This window comes from Alexandromys fortis, unplaced genomic scaffold, assembly GCF_014885135.2.
Source record: "Alexandromys fortis isolate MF-2015 unplaced genomic scaffold, M_Fortis_MF-2015_v1.1 scaffold_5, whole genome shotgun sequence".
NCBI classification, from domain to species: domain Eukaryota; kingdom Metazoa; phylum Chordata; class Mammalia; order Rodentia; family Cricetidae; genus Alexandromys; species Alexandromys fortis.
The window spans coordinates 18,225,240-18,243,561 of NW_026067924.1; the positions used below are offsets into that span (position 1 = coordinate 18,225,240).

The 18,322-nt window shown below is 43.7% G+C and overlaps 1 protein-coding gene across 3 annotated transcripts in view; it reads right to left on the reverse strand.

Annotated features, from left to right (window-relative positions):
* Elmo1 (engulfment and cell motility 1) overlaps window positions 1-18,322 on the reverse strand; it is a 513,908-nt gene that overhangs the window by 361,860 nt on the left and 133,726 nt on the right. For all 3 annotated transcript variants that reach the window (XM_050142466.1, XM_050142465.1, XM_050142467.1), the window contains exon 5: window positions 4,670-4,720. In XM_050142466.1, coding sequence (XP_049998423.1) covers window positions 4,670-4,720 — 51 coding nt within the window. The remainder of the gene's footprint in view (window positions 1-4,669; window positions 4,721-18,322) is intronic.

An 18,322-nucleotide genomic window follows, 5' to 3' on the forward strand; every position in this document is an offset into this window, starting at 1 on the left:
CCTAACCAATCCCTTGCTAACCCTACAATCTGTTCTCTCCACTGGTTTCTTCTCCAAAGTTGGGTCTCTAAAGTAATGGAAGAAAAACAGAATACAGATACTTGGTCATTCTTGGTCGGTTTTTCCATAGGAGGCTCTGAGGGCTTTGTGCTCACAGATAAGCAGTAGGGAACCCTGCAATGTTAAGCACACAGGGATGTTCATTCAAGGGAAGGATGTGTTATCCAGTCTGGTGACTGTTGCACTATCCGTGTGGCCAGAGACAGCAGTGGAACCCACACCCCTACTCTGTGACTTACTTTTTTCATAAACTCGTTCTTCTTAGCCAACCTGTAGAACGTCTTTATGGAACATGCCATATGTATTTGACAAAGAGATTCAACATAGTCACATCTGATCTTTTTTTAGTATCTTTTCTTGCTCAAAGAGATTTATGCATGCTTTGTTGTATTGGAAGCGCGGAGTTACTTATCAACAGAGATATTTTCACCAAAATGTGCTATGCTTAAGTATGCCCAAAATAAACCACTCCAGATCCGACTCCAGAAGTTTAAGCAGCACCAGGTACTGAGCCCTACTGAAAGGAACTGCCTTCCTGCCTCCCATGGATCATCTCCCTCCAGGCATGCCATGGCTTCAAAGACCCCTTCCTTTTTCAAATCAGTGCAGATTTTAAAATCATCTGTTAATAATATAATAATACATGTTGAGAAGAATCCCTGACAACCTGAATCCATGGAATGAACGACATATCAAAATCTTTTTTATCACCACAGGAAGTAGGCCCCAAATCCTCTGTGGCAGGCCTTCTGATCTAGACGATTCTCACAGTGGACCCAGAATATTCAGAGGACAGCAGGGAGGCTTATCCTTGGAGATGACAAGCCAGTAACGGGTTCTTAATAAGTAGTCTGGGTTTCTCTGTGTACAAGGAAGGAGAAGAAGGGAAAGCCAGGAGAAGAGGAGCTCGTCCATACAGCTAATGGCTCGGGGCACAGGTGCATGGACTGGAAAACAGAGGTGTTTCTAGCCGCAGATGTGATGCATATACTTTCTGCACTCTTCAAAGGGTTCACATTGCCCTTCAGAGAAAAGTAACACCAGCACACGAGACTCGAAGAAATGCGGAGGTACTCCAAGAGATTGTACGATAAATAGTGTACCACTAAGCACTTCCTGTGGTATCCTCTGAGGGGCATTTTCATCCTTTTATCAGAATTTATGGTTTTTTTTCATTTCTATAAACAGAATAGTCATTTGTTGTACATACATTGTTCTGCCATCAAATTTGCACATGGTGATGTTCTTTGGCGATGCCTCCAGGGTGCTAAATACCAAATTCTTACCTAAATGATAACTGGGTCCCAAGTTTTGGTCACTAGAATAAATGCTGTATACAGCCTAGATGCACATATGTGGTGTATCTACCCTGTAGTTACCAGGTAAATTTCTAACTAGAGAATTAAGATAAAAGTTAATGTATATAACATACTAGGCTCCCTGCCAAGGCCACAACAGTTCATATTTTGATTCACAGCATCCTCTCCTTGCACTAAGAACATAACTCCATCCCTTTTGAAAAAGAGACTGAGATCTCTGTGCATAAGATGATGTCTACATATACATATGGATATATAATGCTCCCTTCTTTGCTTCTGCTATACCTATGACCACACATATTAAAACAGTCTCTATCAGTCAGAAAGGATCCTGTGAATTAAGAAATCAGCTCAAGGATGCTGGGTGATGGTGGCGCCTGCCTTTAATCCCAGCACTGAGGAGGCAGAGGCAAGCAGATCTCTGTGAGTTCGAGGCCAGCCTGATGTACAGCGCAAGTTCCAGAACAGTCAAGGCTACACCAAGAAACCTTGTCTTGAAAAACAAAAAAATCAAACAAAAAACCATCCCTAGGTCAGGTTGACTACCACCTGCTTTTTTTGGCGCACCATTCTTTACACTGTGCTTAGAGTTATTTCCAAACACAAAGACTTTGAAGATTTTATGTTGGGATAATTAAATGTAACAACCTCTTTTCATGACTTCTGGAGTTTATACTACTTCATAGTATCTACCCACTCCAAGAATGCACAGATATTCATTATGAGAATTTCAGGGGTAGTTTTTCTGAAACAAAGTCTCCTTCTATGTAAGGTGAGCCTGGATGACCTGGAACTTACTGTGTAGACCAGGCTGGACTCATACTCAGAGAAATTTGCCTGCTTCCGTCTCCCAATGCCCAGCTGATTATGAAATTTGTTTTTTAAAAAATAAATTTCATGAAAATGAAAATGATAGCCTGGCAATCTAAACTTCTTCTAATAGGAACATAGCCAAAATGTTCAGGCTCAGTTTTTGGCTATGAGCAGAGGAGGTGGACAGAGGCACAACTCAGCTGCCAGTGAGCTCCACAGCCCACTCTGGAGCTCACAGATATGAACACACACTCTACACCTCACCTCAAACTAGTGTGTGAGTGCACACATGTGCATGTGTTTATGTATGATTACAATCCTGCATACATGTCTGTATGTAGCTTTACATACACTTGTGTACGTTGTTATCGATCTTCAAGGAGAGGGGAACCACGGTAGAAAAGAAACGATGTAATTGTGTAAAAACATCTACTGGCTGCATCACTGCACAGTAATACTTCCTAACAAATTCATCAAAGACACTTCTTTACAGTCCAGGCATGGTGGCACATGCCTTTGATCCTATCACTTGGAAGGCAGAAGCCAAAGAAGTCTGTGAGTTCAAGGCCAATCAAGCCACATAAGGAGTTCCAGGACAGCCAAGACCCTATCTCAAAAAACATAAACAAATAAATTCGTTTAAAGTGAGATAGCCTGCCTCATCCATTTTCATTTACACACCAGACACACACACACACAAACACACACACAGAATTCAGCAATGAATGAAGTTTCCAGTGCCCATATAAACTGCTGTGTAGTAACACCTAGTTATAGTCCTGTGGCTTCAGCCCCAGCACAAGAGGCTTCTTTAAGTAGAGGTGCCTGGGTCGCATTCTCCTTTATTATGGCCCAGTCTTACTAGCCAGACTGGGCCTCAGCATCTCTAAAGTCCCACTGCTGATCCTAGTGTAGATGCTACTGATGCAGAAAACACAAAGTGGTCTCTTATGAGTGCCCTTTGGACTGCCTCACCCACCTTTCCACTCACAGAACCCGGAGTATGAGAACCATTGTTTTACAAACACACACCCACTGTCTCTAATGAAAGCCTAAATCACTCTCTTTCCAGAAAAAGGAACTCACCCCCCATACTGAGCCTTCTTTTATTTTTTTATGACATGGGATTATCTTCAGGGAAATATATAATGTACTCTGAGACTATTCCTCACCGCACCCTACAACTATCCCCCTCTCTCAGTAGTCCTCTCTGTTCCCAGACAGTTTTGCTTCCCCTTTCATGTCACCAGTACATATGGATTTTATTCAAGAACCCAGGGCAAAGCACAGAGTCCTTCCTTGACATAGAATCAGCCTAGATAAAACAAGGAGCCTCTCTATAGATGCGAATTAGCAGAGAAAGGGGGAAGCACAAAAAACCTTGACCTAATGAATGAAGACGGCCACTGAAAGGCTGGTGACAATCTGTCAGCTCTTCTTGCAGCCACTCAAAGCCACAGGCAAACTGTACATTCTATGCACTGGCATGCAGGCACTGGACGATGGCCGCAGAGCTCATCCTGCGTTAGCTTCAAGATGCTACGGGATAAAGAGTTTGAGTTTTTAAGGCTCTAATGCAATTTTCAATGAGAATTTGTGGTGGCTACAGTACCCACACTTTAATTCGAGCCAGATGCTTTTCTCAATTTTTAAATTTATTTTTAGCCTAGCACATGGCTTCAGTGGGGACTGAAGATGATAGATATACACTCATTTCATCACGCTCGCAGTGTGAAAAGAGTACCACTTGCAGCCCTTTGTGTGTGCTGGCTTTCAGGAAAGCAAGGAATCGCACTGTGAAGGAACGGACGGGAAATCTGCTTGTCGTTATGCGGCATCTCTCTATAAAAGGACGATCACAATCCCAGCCAGAGCCTAAATACATTGCGGCATCCTGTTTAGCAGTTTTTATTCGGAAACCTTCAAAGTTTTTACAGAGAATCAGCTGAAAAGAAAACAGCATAAGCAAGCAATGCTCTTGAGCTGATTTTTAGGAAATATTTAATAACAGACCTAGGGTAGAAAATAATACCCACCCACCACACACACACACACACACACACACACACACACACACACACCCCACAGAGAGAGACTTGAAAAGCAGTAGTAGGCTATTGGGGTTTTTGTTTCTTTGGCTTGGTTTGCATTTTTTTCTGTTCCATGGCATCAGGTGATGTGTGGACAAGTGGGCCAAATCACTCAAGGCAGCCAGTGCCCCATCTGTACGACGAGAGCTGCTGTTGGATTGGGATTACCACAAATTTCAAGTCTTCACCATCCATTTCCTTGACAGTACCCTGAGACAAAGTCCCCTGCCTGGCAGAGTGCTCCTGTGAATCTAGAACCAACCGGTCTGGGAGGATGCTGCGCTCTGGACTCTGCAGAGGTCGCTCACACTGCTCTGCATCCACCCTCACACACAGCAGACCTAGTTGGGACACTCAATGAGAGGCAGTAAACTAAGATCAACTTACCGGAGATGTGGTTAATCGAAGGATAGATCCGTTCTTTATTTCATTGCGATTCTGCAAAAGATGACAAGAAGAGCTTTAGTGAATCTTTGAGTAGAAGTTTGATAAAGAGGACAAAAGCAAATGTATCTCAACCTGGATTCTATGTGGCAGGCATCCTGATGATTCCCTCTGTTTTCATTTGTGTAATTTTCAATTATTTGTACCAAGAAGCTTAACTCAAATAATAGGAATATGAGACTTCAAAGTAACCAAGCAAAATAATAACTGTACAATTGTATTCGAAAAACATGGCCTAGAAATTCTACACCTGATAGAAGTAAAAACATGTACACAAAAAAAGGCACAAAAAGCTTGTATACTGACATCCACAGGAGCATTCATTGCTACATCAAAGTTTTTCAAAAAAAAATAAGTGTAGCAATAGTTGTATAACCCCCTTCCAAACTAAAAAGAATCAAATTGAAGTAAATGAAATAGTTAAATTTTGCTATGCAAAGCATATCTCAACAAAGCTGATTTTTTTTTAAAAGGGTTCCTTGGCATTGGCTGATTTCTTATGCATGATCCCTTCAAACAAGGAACAAGCAGCAAGAAGAGCAGATTTCAGATCAGTCTGTGAGCATGGAGTCTTCCTTGGCATCCTTAGCACTAAAGATTGAGCTTCACTGTCTATTCCGGTTCTTTCCATGAGAGTGTGCACCATGCTCAGCCTGCAGGAGTTGGCAATCAGAGCACTCACCCAGGCTGTAGCCCCAAGGAGCTCTGAGACCATTGGGCTCCCTTTCCACATCCTTTGAAACAGCACATCAGGTGCACAGAGCTGGTGGGAAATTCCTCACTGCTGTGCCAAAGGCCTATCCATCACTGTTTGCTTGTCCAGTTCTCAGTAGTTGCAGATAATAAATTGTCTACAAAAAACCTAACAGTCAGGGACTGGATTGCACACTCCCTCCCAAAGAAAAGTACTTCTGGATACCTCGTACCATGCCCAGGCAAGCTTAAAGTCCATCCTCAATGAAAAGAACAAGGGCCTTCCATCCCTAGCTATAATGTCCCAGGAACACCAAGTCACTCTGGAGGGGGCCATCTCTTTATTACCAGATGGATAAGTTGGGGCCCAATGACCACAGAGTAGGCTGGCTGGGAAAAGTAATGTTGTAAACAGGTCATTTCAAGCTTAATCAATCTACAGTCTATGAGAATGAAGGACTTCAGCGAATACTAGTTGGAAGGTACTGGGGAAGCTGAACGTCCACCATCCCTCCCCCATGACCAGCTTCGGAATACACACCAAGGAATCAGAGTTGGAAGATGGAGAACTGAAATTCTTATTAACTAGGGATTCTGAAGAACAGGCAGCCTCATGAAGTAGTCCCTCAGATCAGGCAAGACTGGGAGCAGGCCACCTTCCAAAGAATATCTGAACCTTCCAATTTGGGATTGAAAGAAGCCAGAAAAGTCTGGAGATATCTTCTCACAGAAAACTGGAGCAGGGAGCTATTTTATTCTTATTGTGCATAGGGTTGAAGATCTTAGTTTTTCATGTTTATCTAACCACAGCAGCAACTCTATGCACACTTTCAAGATAGAAACCAGAGCTCATCTTGACCCAACATCAGAGGAGACCGGAAGGAGTCTGACCTCGGTGACCTGACAGCAGAGGCTTTGCTCTACTTGTTGATCCTGTTTCCCTACTGGGGCAGCCCAACCGCCAGCCAGCTGGTATGAAAACAAAGAAGAGAGGATGAAGTGAAGGAAAGCCCTGCGGCTCCCACTGTTTCCCTAACTATTGGGGTTCTAGTAGGAGCTGGACTGGAAGAAAAGAGAATCTGCCCCTAGGCTCCCCTATATCCATCTACATGGTAATACATTCCTAGCTTTCTGGAATCAGAGCATGACTTCTATGAAGATAGAGCCAGAGATTGGTCTGTTCACTTGCTTAAAGCCAAAGTATTAAAGCTACCAATACACAGAGCTGGTTTCAAGTATCTAACTAGCTATTCTGATCTGATTCTTCTTCCTTGCCTGATTGCATGAAAGAAGCAGGAGAGCCTGGCCTAACCTGGGACTGTTTAAAATAAAAGCAATTTCGGCTGTTCTTAGAATGGCAGCCATTGCTCTGCCCACACCCCTGGATCAACAGCAAATTCTCCTCTTCTGCCTAATGCATGGTTTTTATGCATTTTTTATGCATAAAAGAGAGGGAGAGGTAGGTAGGTAGGTAGGTAGGTAGGTAGGTAGGTAGGTAAATAGGTAGGTAGGCAGAAGAGCTATTACTACAATCATTACAAAGTTTCAGGTCCTGGGAGAACATCAACTGACTTCAGAGAGAATGACAGAGGTTCAGCCTTCCTTCCCAGACTACATCCTATCTGGAATATCAACCAGGTCACACCTTGTTCACCTTGCCTGTAAAATGCATTAACAAAGGGAAAGGCTGGAGCTGTTCCTGTTTCCTGGATCCCACCACCACCACGGCACAGTGAATCACTCAGCAGCAATCTGCCAAGAATGGAAGCTCACTTCACTTCCTAGCTGGGAACTCCCCGGGGAAGGTAGCTGGGTCAGCTCCCTCAAGTCATCAGAAGCATTCCATGGGTTGATCCACGGGTGCTGTTTAGAACAGGGCTCACACATTGAAAATACTCAGGAAAAAAAAATCAAAATGTGTTTTATTAAACACCAAAGCTAACACCCACAAAGTATACTGCTGGACACTTTTATGTTTTTAGCTGGTCCCTACATCCTGTTATGGTTTGAATGTAAAATATCCTCCAAAAGCTCGTAGGTTTGGACTCTTGGTGCCTGGCTGGTAGCACTGTGTGAGAAGGTGATGGATGAGGAGATAGAACCTCACTAGAAGCACATCACTGAAACAGGGAGTTGTGGTTTTACAGACAAGCCCCACTTCCTGTTACCTGCTTCCAGCGTATGCCTGAAATGGGACTGTTCTGCTTCCTGAACGGCAGGCCAGCCTGATGAGCCTGCTGCCATGCCTTCATAGTCATGATGCCCTGTATACCCTTTGGTACTATAAGAGCCAAAGGAAAATCCTTCTTCCCTAACTTGTTTTTAGTCTTGGTATTTTAACATAGCAACAGCAAATAACCAACAGACAACCCAATAAATAAATACCACAGCACACTCTACATTAACCTAAAGACATTCGCAATTCTGTCAGAATAATAAATATTAACAAGCACATGCCTCTTCAATCAGCAGGTCAGCATGGCTGTGGAGGAGTTCTGCCCTAGAGGTTCTTCTCGTCAGAAGCTGTGTCCCTCTCATTCATTCATTTTCCCTCCTCAGTCCTCCTCGATGCAACAACATAGTGTGCTTGTGTGTATGATATTTTATTATCTGCTTACTCGTTGGCCATGCATGTCACTTCAGCCTAGAAGAGCATCTCCATGAGAGTGACTAGTGAGTGCCTCACGATAGTATCGGTCCGTCTAGAACAGTGACCTTACGTGGCCTTGTCAGTGTTCAGTAGATACCTACTGAAGAAAAGGCTACACTACTATGTGCCAGGTCACAACTGAAGCACTGGAGCAGATCCAGATGAAAATGATTCCCATTCTCTAGAGAGGCAACTGAGAAATCCTCACCCTCACCTCTTTATGACTTCTGTCTCCTGCTGGGGTCAAAGGCACGAGTGCACACTGCAAGAACTTCCTGAAAAGTCCAGAAACTCTAAGATAGAAAGCATCAACTATCTTCAACCCAAGATTCTTTGAGCCCTTCTTCACAATTCTATGTCTACCAGTCCTAGGGTGGATGTGGTATTGTGATCTACAGGTTTTAAATACCTATCTAAACCAACGTTCTAATGCTCAGTGGATTCCAGCTTCTCCGACGGTCTTGTCAACTAGGTTGGGCTGTCTGATATGTCAGGTGAATAGACTGCTGTTCAACCAAAAACTGATCTTGGTGTTGCTGGGCAGTCTTTTGCAAATACTCAACATAACTAATCATCGAAGAAATGTAAATCAAAGCCACAGGAACTTACCACCTCACTCCTATAAGAATGGATATTACAAAAATAGACTAGCCAGGTGTCTGTGATGCACTCCTTTAATCCTAGCTCTTGGGAGGCAGAGGAAGGGGTATCTCTGAGTTTGAAAATTGCCTGTTCTACAAAATAAGTTCCAGGAAAGCCAAGGTTACAGAGAAACTATTTCGAAAAATCAAAAAGAAAAAAAAAAGACTAAAGTGCTGCTAAGAATTAGGAAAAAATGGAGCACTGTACACAATAGACAAATTAATACAGCTATTGTGGAAAATAATAAAGGCTCCTCAGAAAGTCAGAAGAAGATGTCCCACATGGTCTAGCAATGCATACATAAGTATATAACTGTGTGGAAGAAACATCTACACTTGAATATTTCCTGCAGTGATATTTTTGATAGCCAAAAATGGAAGCAACCTTAATGTCTGTCAATGATACAAACACATAAAAGAAGACCAATAAGCCAGAGAAGGTGAAACTGTATCACATTAAACAAGGATAGAACCAAAATTACTACTGCGAGGGAACTACGCTAGCTACAGAATGACAAGCACCACAGGATCTCATCCATATGTGAAATGAAGGCCCCACGGCAGTGGAGAATGGTGGTTCCAGAGGCTGTGGAGGAGGAGGAAGCAAGCATGTGGGGTAGAGAGAAGAGAGAGGTTACTGAATGGGAGCTAAGCCACGGGGTACAGAAGTTAGGATTTCAATGTGGCATTATACAGAGGATGACTTTAGGTAACTATTATTTACTGTGTATCTCAAACAACCAGGAAAGGGGATCTGCCATATTGTCACCATTTAAAAATGATAAATATCTATGGAAACAGATTATGTAAGGGCTGGGGAGATAATTCAGTCAGTAACGTGTCTGCTTGGCAAGCATGACAACCTTAGTTCAATCCCCAGCATCTACATAGAAAAGCAAGTAGTAGTAGCCTATACTATAATACTAGCCCTAGGGAGATAGACAGTGGTGAATTCTTAGAGCCTGCTGGCCAGCCAGTCTAACGTCATCAATAAACCCCAGGCCAGTAGAAGGCCTGCCAAAAAAATAGAAGTGGTAGATGTCTCATGAGAAATGACACTCAAGGCTGACCTCTGGACTCTCTGCACGTATACAGGTACGCATACACATGCACACCCATGTGTACCCACCTAAACATTCTCACACACACACACACACACACACACACACATACAAAATGTGGGACACACACACAAAATGTGGGATTTCCCTCTGTATGCTGTGATTACCATTAATGAATAAAGAACTGCTTTGAACCTATAGCAGAGCAGGGCAGGGCAGAGCAGAGCTAGGCAGGGAGGACTGGACTGAATGTTGGAAGAAAGAAGGGCAGAGTCAGAGAGAAGACATGTAACCCCACCAGAGCCAGATGAAACTTTTCCGGGTAAGCCACAGCCTCATGGTGACACACAGAATAATGGAAATGGGTTAAATTAATATGTAAGAGTTAGCCAATAAGAAATTAGAGCTAATGGGCCAAGCAGTGATTTAAATAATATAGTTTCTATGTGATTATTTCGGGGCTGAGCAGCCGGGACAAACAAGCAGCCTCCTCACTACAAACACACACACCTACACACACACACACAGAGAGAGAGAGAGAGAGAGAGAGAGAGAGAGAGAGAGAGAGAGAGAGAGAGAGAGAGAGATTGTTGACCCTGATCTAAACATTACAGAACACGCAAGGGTATCAAAATATCATATGGTACCAACAATATGAGTAATTATTATGTTTTTATGTGTCGGCTAAAACTATAAATTTAATTTAAACTTTATGAAAAGAAAAACAGACCATCTTATTATTTAAAAAGAAACACTCTGAATTTCAAGGTAACAACGCCTGCAGTACACAGGCCTCCTCATGCCACCTCCACAAGCATGAAGAGAAGAAAGAGGCACGACAGGGCATTTCTGCAGGGAACTGCGAGGACAGCGCACGGGGTCTGAGGAGAGTGACAAGCGGCCGAGGGAAAGCAGTGACAGTGCTGTCATAGTTACCCTCACAACCTACTGCAGCCTGCACTGGCTTCTGACATCTACGGGCATCCTAACAGGATGTCTGTATTTCTTTATGTAACTACCTCGTCCACTCTGTGAGGCCTGGATGACAGGATCCTGTGGAAGAATGCCTTTGTGGTCACATCTTCCTCTCCAGAGCCCATTTTCCTCAGGCTGGTAACTATCTACTCAGGCTAATCAAGAATTATATCTGGTCAAAAGCACAAATGCTCCCTCTTAGGTTGCTTACCAGAGACAGCAGAGAACCTCGGTAGGTAGAGAGGCTCCCACTATTATGGATATTGGCCCTTAGCAGGTGGATCCTTCCAGGGTCCCTTGCCACCTCCTCTCTCTATCATTGTCTGTTTTGCCTCTCAGTTGCCAGGAGCCCCTAACTTTAGATGTTTTACTCTAAGATAACACTATTTTTCTTTAGTACCATTGCTTCAGCATCAGACAGTGTAGTTCCGCATGAAAACACAACCCCGTTAATCCATCATATGTCTGTTTGCTTCTTTCCCATCTTGAGGCTATGAAACAACCAAGGGCAGTAACACATTGGTTGCTAAGCTACGGAGCAATGTCTGTGGATGGAAGACAACATTGGGAAGGAGTGTTAAAATACCCTGAAGTAAAATCTGAGCACTCATCCCCCTACAATGATCTGGGGATGGGGAATAGAAGTGGGGGTGAAGGATAAAGAAGCCCATTTCTCACAACTAACGTGTGGCTCTGCCAGAGTCACTGTGCAGAGATGCTGCCCTTCCCGCTCCAGCTGCAGCATGTCACTTCCTCTTTTGTCATGTCCAGTTGTCACTGTTCTAATGCTTTCACTTAGCACAGCAGCCGGATACCGGGTTCTCAAGTCTGAACACTGACAAACTACAGCAAAGATCAAGGCCTACAGTCAGAGTTGTTAAGGTCCCGCAGACTGAAGACCTGGCCCATAGTGAGTAGTCTGCTCTCCTACTATCCGCAGAAGATCTGATCCATAAGGATTAGACAGAGGGAGTCAGCAGCTCCCAGAAGTCCAGGGGTGTCCTACAACAGGCAAGTCTGAGTGAACAAACAAAAGAGACTGCCTGTCCCCTCTGGTCTTTTTTAATCGAGGGCCAAAGACATAGATACAGAACAGTATGTTTTTCTGGAGACAAACAAGCTTGTCTTAAAGGAACAGGCACGACTTGATGTCTATTAATGTTCAAAAGTGGGAAAGTATATTTATTTTCACATAGCAGGAAGAGCCCAGGCCCTGGATCTAAAATTCAGGGAGAACGCACTTCAAATCCCTGTCCTTCAAGCACCCTGGAATGCTGTCCACTGTGATGTGTTCACTAGAGAACGGGATGTGGTTGTGACGATACTCAGGAGAGTACAGGCCATCCCCACACACAGAAGCTCAGGGCATAATGTGAGCATTCCACCCAGTTGACGTAGGCAAAGGCATAGTCGGAGAAGCAGGGAACGAGGTCAAGTGTAAATCAAATCTCGCTCAGGACAGGCGCTGTGCTGGAGAACAATGGTGGGATAAGGAGGCTGGGCCCACATGGTCGGAACCGTACAATGGACTGAGAGGAAGGACGCTCCGGGTTGGGTCTGGGCCAACTGCTCTCAATCAGCTTATTTCCTTATCGGCAGGAGAAAGGCGAACGGACCAGTGCCAGACGTCAATGCGCTTCTTATTCTCAATATAGCAAAGAGGGAGGAAATATTTAAGGCTCTTGGGCAGGACTGCTGATACGATGAAGGAATCGCAGGGAAATAAATCTGTCATATGCGGTGAGTTAGAATAGGAGAGAGTAAACATTCAGGAAACGAAGCCTGGAGATGGAGGACTGGAAGCAACTGTGTACAGGTTCCAACCCCAGAGATGCAGGCCCACACAGCACCTCCCAATACCAAAGTGAACAATCCAAGAGATAATGCCAAGCTACCAAGAGTTAATAGGCAATGGGTTCCATGATTAAAATGTACGGCTTTCCTTCCATATGGAACATCAAGGACAGTCAACAAGGGACACGTTTTTAGTGTATAAGTTTTGACATGTCTGATAATGGCCTTGAAAATGCTCAGATTTAACATTTATTCAAGGTTCCTTTTTGTGTTTTTTTAATCAGAAAATGTTTAACTGTTTTTATTGAGCTATACATTTTTCTCCATTCTCTTACAGAAATATAGAAGGTGCAAATAATATTTCATAACTATCCATAATCCCCACACCCACATTTAGAGTAAGAAAAAAAGAAAAAATAAGAAAAAAATAAAGTAGAGTAAGAAATTAATGGGTGAAAGGTTTATCTAAATTGTTCTATTATTAATAAAAAATGAGGAATCAGATAACGGGGTAAAAACCTAATAGATGAAGAAAATGGGGGAGGAACGACCAGCTGACCCTCTCTCCACACTTTACAAATCAAAAAGGCTCTCAAATCGTTCTAAGACCCTCCCTACTCCTTCCTGTGCCCTCTCTATCATATCCTGGGTCCTCAAAAATCTCTATGGTCAATTTCAGTCAGCTAGTAGCTGACTTCACCCCAATTCAAGGTTAACTTTATTAACAGTCTAAGAGTGTTGCAGTGCAATCAAACATCCTGCAGCAAAGCTCCAAACTGCACAGATGGGTCATTTGCCTGCTTTCTCTTAACTCAGAACCCACTGACCCTAGCCCTGCTTTGCTGAATTGAAGCTGGACCTCAGCGTCTTTCCCTTGCTACCTGGGAGAATGTTGTACTTCACCAGCAGACAGCAATGAGGTGAGCTTCTCCCCAGTGTTATTCCTTATGAAGGCTCTCAGATCTTGAACTCCTGCACGCCCCCACACACCTTGGCCAGACTCTTACCAAAAACCACTTCTAAGTAGCTCTGAAACCCAACCCTCCAGCAAGAAAACAGTTCTATGGTCCAGCACAGGTCAACTTTCCTCTAACCAATCTGTGAAGGCGGGCAAGTGGAATAGCCCATGCGGTAGTCATAGTCATACCCTCTGCCCAGAGCTACACAGGGAGGAGCGGTGCTCACTCCTGATCTTTGGCTACATGGTCTTCTTCCTCAGACTCAGGACCCCCATCACGTTTCTGCAACTATCCCATCTAGGTTCATCAGAGTCCCCATGACCCTGATACTCAGAACTAACCAGCTCTTGCTATCACCCAGTTGTCTAAATTGAATTCCTACTAACTCAATGCTAATATGGTTTCTGTACCCTGATTAGACTCTGACTGATACAGTAAGTCTTCCACATGTTCCTTAGGACAAAGGAAAATATAAAGAAATAATAGTTAAGCATGGTAGTTATATAATATGGTCACTAAAGTACTGCTGGAGAAGAATGCTTAGTGATTAAGAATAAAGAACTTTTTATTGTATGAGCACACGGGAAGTGACAGCAACCATACTAGACTATTGGTCTCAATGCAGAGAACACATTATGTACATGCTGAATAAATACCGATGCTCCATTGGGTGACCCTACGTACAGTGTTCCTCATCTGCAATGTGGGAAAGAGGACAATAAGAAGAATGCCTGACACACAAAGCTTTGCCTATGTATTTAAGAGAGTGTAACTGTCAAGGTTTAGGGCAGAAGAATCCGTACAAACCAGGTGAAAAACATGGAGCAATCCAATACCATTGGAATGGAGACCAAATTGCCAGCCCCTGTTCCTGTCAGCTTCAATCTACACTCAACCAAAGGCCATGGGCTAGGTTTAAACCTGAGTTATGATGGGCAAGTTAGAGCCTGTAGTCCCAGACACAAAGTTCTGCAGCGCCACACCTACAAAAAGGAAATTCATGCTTGGAAAAGACATTTCAAAAAGGCCAATTCCAGTGCCATTGGCAGTGATCATGGGGATCCTAACGGTGGGGAAAGTACCAAGTTCACATTCTGTCCTGGGCAGCATCAATGCCAACGAGTCCACAGATGAAAAATATTGTCCAAACCTTCACACTGGAGAGCGAGGGAACAAAATGATGAAAACGCTTAGGAAAAAAATAGTGTCCAGGTGTGAGTCAGCCTGCTGCCAAATGAAATTCTGAAAATTAGAAATCACATGCAGCTATCAGGGAGGCCTGAGACAATCCTTGGCTTCAGTGACAACAGCTTTGCCATCTGAGCACGCACTACTCCTGGCACACGAAGACGCACCCTAAATGCGTGGCATGTTGCTTGCTTGTATTGTTCGCGTTTTAATTATTTTATTTATTTTATGTGTATGGGAATTTTTCTTGCATATGTATGTCTGTGTGTGTCGTGCATCATATGCATGCCTGGTACCATAGAAACCAGAAAGGGTATAGGATCCCTGGAACCTGAATCACCTTGAAGAGCACCAAGAGCTCCTAACTGCTCAACCACCTCCCCAATCCCCTACTGGTGAGCTTTCATTGACTATTTGCCACAGCCTAGAATCACCTGAGAAGAAGGAACCTCAACTGCCTAGATAGAATTAGCATGTGGTAAAGTCCGTAAGAGATTGTCTTGATGACTGATATAGGATGACACAGGAGGTCGTTCAGATACAAGGCCTGTGATGCTCAAGTCCCTTATGTTTAAAACAGCACAGTGTTTGTATCTTACCTCTGCGCACCCTCTTGTATACTTTAAATCATTTCAAGATTATTGATGATCCTTAATGAAAAGTTACTTAGGAAAATGGTTGTTAGACTGCATTGTGTAGAGAATATAGACAAGGGGGAAAGTGCTACAAGGGGCGCTTAAGAGAAATTACACACTGAAAGTTGTTGAATCCTTGGATGCAGAAAACATAGGCATGAAGCGGTAACTGTACGTGTGTATAACATTCCTCAGTGCTACATGAAGTTAGTCACAATCACTCTACATAGTGTATTATTGGCTTTACATCAGCCCTCAAACTAACATACTAAGTGTGCAATGACTCAGTTATACTCATAGAGAAGTTGGATGTAGTTTGGTGATGGATCTTGAAGAAATGGAGGAGCTGCCATGGGGGAGGGCATGAATCTTAGGCAGATGAACCCAACACAGGTCAGATCATTCATTTGATGCCCCTGCCTAAGAAGCTGTGCACAACGATTCCTTTTCTTTTCTTTTCCTTTCCCGGTCTTGGATGTCTCAGAAATCTGAAGTCTATGGATCTCATGTCTGAACAACGTTTTTGAGTGCATTAAATAAAACATGTAAGCTTGCAAACAAGCCAAATGGCTACTTGAATATTTTTAGAATGTATCATGGTAGAACACACTCTGTGTTATTATGCAGGGGTGGGCAAACGTCTTCTGTAAAGAGACAGGCAGGACTTTATGATTGTGGCTCAGAAGGTATCCATGGCTAGAGAGAAACACAGACGAAAGGGTACAACTTGCACTCCAAGAATCTAAACATGCCAAAATGGGTGGCAGCATGTACTTGGTTCATAGGCTTTAGCTACTGACCTCTGAACTCATGTGTTAAAGACAGAAAAGTTTTTAGGTCTAAGAGATACCACAATTTCTAATAAAGTACAGTGGTCATAAATGACATTTTAAGATTCCTACAATGAGAGTAGAAGATAGCTCTGGTTTGTCCTGGTTCCAAATGCCCAGCTACTGTGTATATGATTATGGCTTGCTGGGTACCTTCCTGATGGAGTAATGACTGTCAATCTGACTTTTTCACATAGTTGCGTCTCTCACCCCATTCAAGCTCCTGGACAAAAGTTAAAATAATGGCTCTCCATAATACTTACAGATTCCTACCAAGGCTTCAGAAGGCTCAGCTGTGTGTCCCTAGCCAGCATTTACACTCATATCTGATATCCCTCCCACACCAGCCCAACGTCCTGTTCCCCTTTGTTCTCGAGCACACCGAGTTCTCTCATGCCTCAGGGCATCAATACTGCCTGTTCTGAACACCACTGCGGCAGCGCAGCGCTGTGCTCTGGCTCCCTTTTGCTCTGGCTCCCTTTTGTTCTTTTTAAAGAGTTCTTTGAGCTTTCAGCAATCATGGCCAGGATGGACAGCCAGGGCCTTCCAGGTGAATATGAGTTACCCAAGCACCACCCGCATAAGCAGAACACAGACCCAGAGGGTGGGTGTGACCACAGGTAGCACACATCCTGTCAGCAGAACTCCTGCCTCTCAGGGTGTAAGAACATCTCCTGAGACCCGTGTGGTTAGAGAACTAAGAGCTATGAGTCTCCCACTTTCAAGACCAGTTGCACCCATCTGTATCCTTTCTTCATTTATATTTGCATTACTGTAAACTTGAAGCTACCCAAGTCTAGTTTTGGGTCCATTCTTAAATCTATCTTGCACAGTCACACTCTCAGAACACACTAACGTGGAAACACACACCGCACACTACCCAGATGATACGTTCATGCCAACTCCAGATAAAAATTAAAACTTTGTTCATCTTCTAAATATTACTGGTCTCTCTTTCCGCATTCAGAGGGGCGTGTGTTTAAGAAGAGTGAGCATCTTCTGTGATTATTTCATCGTTAATGCCTTGTATATACTTTCTCGATGAAAGGAATGGATGTATTAATCATGGCAGAACCTGGAAGAAGAGGCAAAATACATCTACAAGCCAAAGCTAATAGACCACTTAGGACTTCGAAGACAATCCTCCTCTCTCTGTATAACTTAAGTCTCACACCCTTCCCCATGCATGACCTTCAGTTATCCAGGGAATACTTATTTTAACAGGCACAGATGTCACAAAAACTGAGCTCAAGTCCCACCACTGAGGCCTGTTTCTACAATGAGTCCCACGTACAAACGAGCTACACCCCTCTCTCTACACTGCTAGGCTAAGTTACACAGAGCCTCAGACATCTACAACTTCTGGGCTTTGAGGCTCAAACTCTGTCTAGGTCCATTCCCAGAAAATCACCGTCCCAGCTCTAAAGAGGAGTGCCCTATGTAAGAGTAGGCCATAAAGAGGATTCAGGAAAACAGAGCAGAACAGCCCAGTCCAGGAACCCACATCAGAGGGTACACTTCACTGAGGCTCCACTCCAGCCCCCCTTCCTCCGTTTTTCTCTTCCCCTGCTTGAAATTAGAGTCTAAAGAGGCATTTCCAGCAGTTCACAGTCTAACTCAGCAATCTCAATAGCTGAGTTTTAAAGATTTATTTATTTATTTATTTATTTATTGTGTACACAGTGTTCAGCCTGCCTGTATGTCTACAGGCCAGAAGAGGGCACCAGATCTCATTACAGATGGTTGTGAGCCAGCATGTGGTTGCTGGGAATCGAACTCAGGACCTCCAGAAGAGCAGTCATGCTCTTAACCTCTGAGCCATCTCTCCGGCCCTTAAAAGAAATGGCTATTCTTTTAAGACAGAGTTTGGCTGTCCTCTGCAGCTCTGGCTGTTCTGGAACTCACGGAGATTCCTCCTGCCTCTGCCCCTGCCTCTGGGATTAAAAGTGTGCGCCACCATGCCCGGCTTCTTCAAAGACTATTTTCAAAAAGACAAGAACTGGCGAATGCTGAGGAGGCCGAATCAAAGAGAACTTTGACATTCTTGGTGGAGATGTCACATTAGAATAGACATTACAGAAAACTGCTTAGAAGTCTCTCTGAACGCTAGAAATAGAACTCTCATACGCTCTCGCAATTTCACTCCTGAGTGCATATCCAGAGGAAATGA